Source organism: Heliangelus exortis, chromosome 2 (genome assembly GCF_036169615.1).
Source record: "Heliangelus exortis chromosome 2, bHelExo1.hap1, whole genome shotgun sequence".
Classification (NCBI taxonomy): Eukaryota; Metazoa; Chordata; class Aves; order Apodiformes; family Trochilidae; genus Heliangelus; species Heliangelus exortis.
Window position 1 is genome coordinate 47,589,499 of NC_092423.1, and position 8,260 is coordinate 47,597,758.

Consider the following 8,260-nt stretch of genomic DNA (forward strand, 5'->3'; position numbering starts at 1 on the left):
GTGCACGATTTGTTCCTCTGGTTGTTTAACAATGTCTCTCATGTTTGCCCTGATTTTAAAAATCCTCCTTTGTAGCAGAGATAACATAGAGCAGGATGATATAATTGCAGTAAAGAGGCCCTGGAGCTTGCAGTAATAGGATGGTTCATCTGATGTGTACTGCCATTAGGAAATAACCCACGTATGTATGTTCTCAGGGGACACTAAAGAGGCTTTTAAGGATTACACTTTATGTAGTATGAAAGCTAATGAGCGAAAGAGCAAGTATGAAGAAATCTATTGCTGCAGAAAGCATGGTGCCACTTCCTGTTCTCACTTGTTTCCTGACACCTTTGTAACCCCAAAGCATCCATCTCTGCCCAGCAAGGCATGGCTTTTTTGTGCACTGCAGTGGATTCCCAAAACTTTTGAGAGCATTGTATTATTTTCATTTCATTGAAAAATAAATAGCACATCAGAAGCATTGCAGAGCTGAATATTGCAATTGCCGTGTGGGCACGAAATAAATGGTTTAAAAGGGAATGGTGATGTCTGATACTCTGTGCCCTAAAAAAAAAAAATAAAATAAAAAAAAATTGTTAGAATGATATAGGAATGAAATAGTTTCATGAATGTTGCTGAAAGGTTGATACATTAAGATGATCAGTTGGTCAGATTCTCAGTTCTCCCATCTCCATTCTTTTCTTTTCCTGGACAGTGTGCAAAACCGTATGAAGACACCAACATACAGTAGACACTGAATGATCTGTTTCAAATATTATGTCAAAAGAACTTATGTCTTTCTTCATAAATCTAACAGGGTAAAGTGACAGACTTTGCTAGCAGGTAAAGACACGTGGCTTCATTCAAGTTGCAGAGGCTTGAAGAGGGTGCTGGATTTTTACCAAATGCTGTACTGGGGTTTTACAGCAAGGTCTGATATCCATTACATTATTGTATTTCAAAGGGTACTGGTAATAAAAAAAGAAGTCTGTGAATAGAGAGTGAGGAAGAGATGACAGCATCTTTGCAAGGGTAACTTTTTTAAACATTGCTGTTTCCACTCACAAGTCAAGGAAGGAAATGGTTATAAGACAGTACCTCCTGCTGGGCAAAAGAAGTGACTTAATTTCCCTTAATGGCAAAGAGGTTCAGGAGACACTGCATTTGGATACTCAGGTTAATACCTTTGTTCCCATCTAGTGACCCTGGAACTGTGCAAGTGTGTCAGAGTACATGTGAATTATTTTTCTGCTCATATTGGGGCCACTCTGTGTAGTCAGAGCTTTGTAGGAAAGAGGCCTTCTCCTGACTTTCAGATGTGTAACAGACTCTGCATGTTGGAAAAATGTTGAGGGGTGCATACGCCTGTATAGGCAGGAGAAATTGTTGAAGCCCTTGGAGAGTCAGAGGATTGTTAAAATAATAATCTATTGCCTCATGGACCTCAGCTCTTAATCTGTACCCTTTGCTGTATTTCTGCACCTAAAACGTAGAGTAGTTGTGCCATGTACTAAACAGTGTTTACTACTACACAGGAAGGCAGAGGTACCTGTTACTGTTGTGCCCTCATGTACTGATGCCTACATGTTCACCGTAAGGGTATAATGATTCCATAACTATTTTATTTCAGTTTGATGGTCAGGTATGTCTTGGGCAACAAATTTGTTTTATTTGAAGAATTTGGAATGTAAAGCTGGGGTGAAGAGACAGCTGTGTGCTCAAACGTACAGCAGAATAGCAGCAGTAGTCTGACTGAAATAATAGTAATGCAATTACATATTTACTAGAGGTAACAGAGGGTCTTATCTCAGCTTGATCCCAGGGATATCTGTCTGTCTTTCTTTGCAGAGCATCAGTCCACCATCCTGTGTCAGTACATCCAGCTCCAACTCTGTAAGCCCAGATCTGATGTTGGATGGAATTCCCTAACTTAGTGTCCCTTGATCCCCTGTCCACCATCAATCTATCATTTATTACAACAACTGGAACTTACTTTAACAACCACAAATGACATAAGATGAATTATCTGTTGCTGTTTCTGCTGTCAGTTGACTCCTCTCTGCTTAAATTTCCAGTTTTGCAAATACCAGAATAGTAATGCTAAATTTTTTATATTTCTGTCGTTTCTCACCCTCCTCACCCTCCCCATAATTAGTATTTGGGAACAGAAGTAGACTTGCAATTTTATTATTGCTGTATAAGCCTCTTGTAAACTCAGTTACAGCACTTCTGATGTTGGTAATATTTGTGACTAAAAAATATGCTGACACTGTGTGCGTAGGAAAAAAGTAAATTTGAATGTATAATAATCTGGTGCATTTGGGAGATGTTTGGTGCTATATCCAGCAAATTTAATCACTCATGGAACTATTTTTATTATTTTTTTCTCAGTTGATTGGAGATGTTAATCTCATATCTGTAGAAAAGCAGATTTAATGCCAAAAAAGTAATCAGAGATACCCAACATTTCTCTGGCATCAGAAAAGATTTTGAAGGAGAGCTATCAATGAACAATACACCAGCAGAAACAGAGGCATTTTTTACTTTATTTTTCTTACATAATCAAGAAATACCCAGGTGATGATTTCCAATTCATGAAGTATATCACACCATTTACTGTATTCATAAATATAAATTAAGCAGACGTGACACACATTTTTCATATTAAAATAGCACAGTGTTGCTCCATCTGATAATTCTTCTTTGCCTGAAATGTGCCTATGCAGAGAATATCACTGCAGAGTTAATAGTGCACTGCGTAACTACATGTTGAAAAATACAAGTGGTAGAGGACACAGGATGTCTTAAGGAAAAAGGATTTATAAATGTATAATAACTGTGTCTGGCTACATTTTTCAAGGATGGTATCTTTCTGCATCTTCCTTTTCCCCCCCACTTCTTCTGCAAAATCCTTCATTGCTAAACAGTAGTGGCACTCAGCCAGCTCACTTCCATTCAGCAAGGCTCATTCTGAGGCTGGATCATGTGGCTGCCAAGGAGCTCATTGCTTGCACTTCTCATCCATGTTTCTGCTTCATTTCTCAAGTAGTCCTAGAGGAGCCATCCCAGCAGAAAAAATCTCAGTGTTGTGGTGACTTTGAACAACAGAGCAAATCACAGGTTGAAACACAAGCATCAACTTCGCATCCCTGCGCAGTCACTTGTTTGTCAGCAGTGCTCCCACTGAGCTATGGGGACGACAAGACACTCCCTAATTTATGATTTTCCTCTTTTGCCAAGCATGAAACTAGTAGGGTGGAATGTGGCTCTTAATATGCTCTAATTGTATAGGAAGCCTTGCAAGTAGGAGCCAGCATGTATATGGATGTTCTTGATTAAATAAAGCCTTCTCTGTTTACATTGTGCTAGGGAGCTGCATTACAAGAAAGGTAAGAGGCTAAGAAACATGACCTGAAAGAAAACTACCAGATTAGACTGTGAAGGCCAAATACTGGTGTCCTTGAAGCTGGTGGGAGTTTTGCCTCCAAGGAAGCAGCCAGAAGCACCCTATGTCTGTTCAGAGTTTTCCAAACCTGTGCTGTAGTCAGGCACCCCTCAAGGTGGTCCCTGCCACAGGGTTGAAGGGCATGAGAGAAGTGTGATGCCCACTCGTGTTGCCCTGCAAGGGCTCCCAACTCACAGCATTCATTATATCCCCTTCAGTTTTCACTTGCAGTAGTGCTTCCCTACATATAGAGCAACTTTTTGGATGAATGTGGGGAGAAATGATGGGATCATTTGTTCTTCCTTACAACAGTTTTAATTTTGCCGCTACAAGCAACAGGGTATTTGAAGAGGTCTTGCTTCTTCCAGGTTACCAACCTGTCCTGCCGAACCAGCAGCAGGGGTTCCAGGGTCTCATGGGAATGCAGCAGCCGCCCCAAAGCCAGAACCTGATGAATAATCAACAGGGAAATCAGGTGCAAGGCATGATGGTGCAGTATCCAGCCATGTCGTCTTATCAGGTACTTTGAAGCCGTAAAGAAAAACTATTTATCTCTGAGAATGCTTAATTGAATGGTATTTCTTACTTCAGAACAGTGTGTAGCAGGAGGTCTCCTGATAAATATGCTTCTGAGTCAAATTGGGTTTTTTGCTTCCTGTTTATATGTTCTTAGAACTCCTGATTTTCATTCTGAATTGGTAATGCTTTAAGTGAACTATTTATTATAGCCTGCAGTGTGGGTAAAGTGTCACAAAGGATGAAGGAATTTTACTTCTTCCTGTGAAGAAAATTAAGTGAAAGAAGAAAAGGCAAAACATTGTTCATTTTCGGGGGGTTTGGTTAGTTTCGGTTTGGTTTGTTCTTTTTTGTTAGTGCAGTAATATTTCCTGTAATGAAGTCGAGGGCTTTGCCTGATCCAGTTAAAAAATTACTCATCTGTGCAGGCTCCTGCCAATGATCTCACCATGTCTTCTATATCAACCTGCAGCCATGTAGTTTTTTGTTTATTGGGTTTTGGAGAGAAGGAAGACAGTAGCTTGATTTTTACCAAGACCATAAGTTCCCCAGACTTATTTCCCCATCTCTATACCTGGCTCTGTAAGATATACCAAGAGTCTGTGAGAGGTGTCCTATGCTTACATTTCCTGCACATTCCTTACAATTCCATGGTCCTTCTGGAAAGTTAAGAAACTCAATTACATCTAATTCATTTTAACAGATTTCTCTGTCTGAGCAGCCATTCACCGTTTCCCACGGCTTCTCTGAAAACACTGCAGCAACCCAGATAGAAATGGGAGAATTGCTTTTGGGCAAAATTTTCTCCTTACATCTTCATAATTACTGTATTGAAAATGTATTTTACAGTTTAATGTTGAAATTAAAGGTTTACACCTTTCGGAAGGCCTAGATATACCAGTGTTGAGTGTTCTCTTTGCCCTAGTCCCAGAAATTCATATTCTGCTAGATCATGACAGAGCCACTTACCAGACTTGGGAGCAGAGGGATTTCTCTTCAGCCTTCCTCTAAGAATCCTCAGGGATGAGAAGAGTTCTGAGCAGCAGGAAACAACACATTTTGGCAGAACATGTTGTATATTCGAATTCAGCCAGTGGGAAGATGGGGATACTTGGGACCTCGTTCAACTTGTTTAGTAACGACTGAGTTTTTTTCCTGTGTCTTTCCGTGTTCCTTCCTAGGTGCCAATGACCCAGGGTTCTCAAGGATTGCCACAACAATCATATCAACAACCAATCATGCTACCTAATCAATCAGGTCAAGGAACACTTACAGCCAGTGGAATGCCTGTCTACTGTAATGTCATACCTCCTGCCCCACAAAACAACCTGCGGTTGATTGCCCCCCACTGCCCCTCCAATAACGTTCCAGTTATTTCTGCCAGCTGCAGGACAAACTGTGGAAGCATCAGCAATGCAGGGTGGCAGGTGAAGTACTGACACCAGGGCGTTACGTGTACGAGGATAGCGGTGCATTATTTGACAAATAACTCATGGCCTTCAAACGAAGAGGAATGCAACAGGATAATCAGTTGAGGACGTAAGTACTGACTACGCTGAAGTGATTTGCTGCTGGAAAAATCTGTAAAAAAAGAAAAAAAAAAAGTAAAAATAAAATTTTGGAAAAAAAAAAAAATGTTTGCTGGTTAATGGTGCATATTTTTGTCATGTCTGCTAGGTATGCCTTTATAGCTTAGCTAGTGACATGAATTCATTGAGGTAAGATTTTTTCCTACCACTGAACACCACTGTGTAGATTGTAATATCCCCAATTCGGATTAGTTTTGTACTTTGTGTTGAGTTTGTGAAGCTAAAAGTATTTAAAAATATAATAAAATCACATTGTACCAAAGCCGTAATGGAAATGAGAAAAACAAAAACAAAACAAAAGAATTACTGAATGGAAGGAATAATTTATATACACTATAGAGTTTTTTATGGATATATACTGTATTGTAGTGCTTAATCACAATAAAGCTCTTTGACCTCATGGAGAAAGGTCATGTTTCTACCACCTGCTTGCTGTCTTCTCTGTTTCTCAGTGAGTGAACTTCCCTTGGGTTCTGCACTGTCTTGTTTCAGGTGGAGCTAATGGGGGAATGAGGCTTAATGGCTTTATGGGATTTTAATGAGCAGCAACATACTTGTGTCTCAGCATACTGTACCGTAACAGCTCAGACCACTTGGAAGTTGTAGCACAGACACCCAGATTGTGCTCAGTGAATGAACTGGAGATGTAGATTGTAGAGCATCTTAAACTAAGTTGATGCTCTTGCAATCTCTAGAACCAGTAATGTCACAAATTATTGTGGCAGTATAATGTCACAGTTCATTATTGCTACAAGCCTCTACTAAGTCTTCCCTCTTCAAGAGACCATACAACAGTTCTATATAAAAAGGCATAGGTGTCCCATGGTATCCCACCCCCTTTCCAGAAGATCAGATGCTACTGATGCAGCAACCACAGTAACCAGCAATTCTTCTGCTGCATAGAGATATTCTACCCAAATATTGGTACTACAGCTACGAAGCCATTTTGCTATGAAAAGATGACAACCCAAGAATCTGATCCATCATGTTCAAGTAAGAGATGAACAATATATGGTGGGCTTGGCTCATGCAGCACAGTGGCTTGACAGAATTTTTTAGAACTTTTAATTTTTAAAATTTCTGTGGCTTTTATAATTATAATTATTAAATTATATAAATTAAATTATCTAAAATAAATTAAATTATAATTATAAATATAATTAAAATATAATTATAAGATAATTATAATTTGTGTCCACTCAAATTCTCAGTTTGTTCTGATAAATCATTCCTCATTCATAAATTCTGCTTCAATGATGACATTTGAGTCACAAATAAGTTTACCAGACAAAAATCTGTATTCTTATTCACTTAATCTTCATTTCCAGTAATTTTTGATGGGCTTGAACACCTTTAAAAGGTAGGAGTCAAGGAGTACACATACAAATCACAAAAAAGTCTGAGATCCTTCTGTGCATAAAATCTGTAGGTGTCATAGTATGTTTTAGGTACACCTAAGATAGCTGCAGCCTACGGGGGCCCTGACCATTATTATTCTGATTGTGAAACAGCTTTTATTTTGCCTTTAAGACAGGTGGCCTGTCCTTTGCACATTTCAGCTGTGGAAGCTGGGAGGAACTGGGTTGCAACCCATCTGTAAAACAAAACTTTTCTATACAATGAACGAAAGTTCAGTCCATTGGGTATATTTTGTTTGGGTTTTTTTATTTTTTTTAATACATATGTGTCTTAAAGTGTGCAATCCAGTCCTTTGGGATCACTAGAAAGCCAAACACTGAGCTTTATGTAGTGTAATCACGATTCATTTGCTGAGGGGCAGTCAAGAGCATGAGCAGGTAAGTAAACACAATTCACTCTTCAATTAGAGGTGAAATACCTTGGGAGAGCCTACTGATTGATTTATTTTTTCCCCTTTTTCAAATCAAGATACTGCATTTGTATTTTGCCTGTGACCCTGAGCTCTCATTTCACAGGCCCTGCATTATATGGCTCATTTCCTTTTGATGTTTTATAGACATCATGGAGGTTTCTTTCCTAGCACCACCTATAATTACAGATAATTGGGTTTGCTGCTGCTGAATGACTGACAGCTAAATGGATGGGTGTCCTGCCCTGTCAAGGCTCCAGAGCCCAGCAGGAAGGAACTGGAGGTGCCCTTGTGCCAGACAGGTTGGATATAGCCAGGCTGAAGGAGAAGGGAGGTGAAGTGAATCCCTGTGCATCAGGTGTCTGGACTGAAGAGACCCTTTGGTATTTAAACCCTGTTTCTTCTGTTTTCTGAAACAATACCATTACATTTTGGATCTTCCTTCCCATGAGAGAACTATGAATGAGTTGCCCAGTTAAAAAAAAAATCAGCTTCAGCATCAGAGATCAGTGGCAAGTTAGGCTGTAGATGCCCTCAGTAGTGATGAGAAAGGGAGTGAAAAAGCAAAGCCCTGGGGATCTTGCTTGTGTAAAGGGATAATCTTCTGTCCTTATCACTCTTGGTCATGTCCCCTTGGCAAACAGAATACCCCATGACTGACCATGGCCATGAGCTCCCACAATTTGTCTTTTACAGCTCAGTGAGCAACCTGTATAAAATACATTCACAGCTGTAGGAAAAAGAATACTTCTGACTGACTTCTCTCAGCTTTGTGGCAGCAGCACCTATCTGCACACCAGTGCAAATTCCTGCTGAAACAAGACTAGTTAGGTAAAATTGAGCAGCTTCAGGAGGAGATCAGGGCCACCCACCCCAAAATGTCCTACATCCTCTTATTGT

The 8,260-nt window shown here is 39.7% G+C and overlaps 1 protein-coding gene across 32 annotated transcripts in view; it reads left to right on the plus strand.

The window, feature by feature from the left end:
• ARPP21 (cAMP regulated phosphoprotein 21) overlaps nucleotides 1–5,953 on the plus strand; it is a 198,265-nt gene extending 192,312 nt beyond the window's left edge. For all 32 annotated transcript variants that reach the window (XM_071735977.1, XM_071735996.1, XM_071736011.1 and 29 more), the window contains 2 exons: nucleotides 3,796–3,947; nucleotides 5,125–5,953. In XM_071735977.1, the coding sequence (XP_071592078.1) occupies nucleotides 3,796–3,947; nucleotides 5,125–5,382 (410 nt within the window). In that variant the 3' untranslated portion in view covers nucleotides 5,383–5,953. The remainder of the gene's footprint in view (nucleotides 1–3,795; nucleotides 3,948–5,124) is intronic.
• The last annotated feature ends 2,307 nt before the right edge of the window (nucleotides 5,954–8,260 follow it).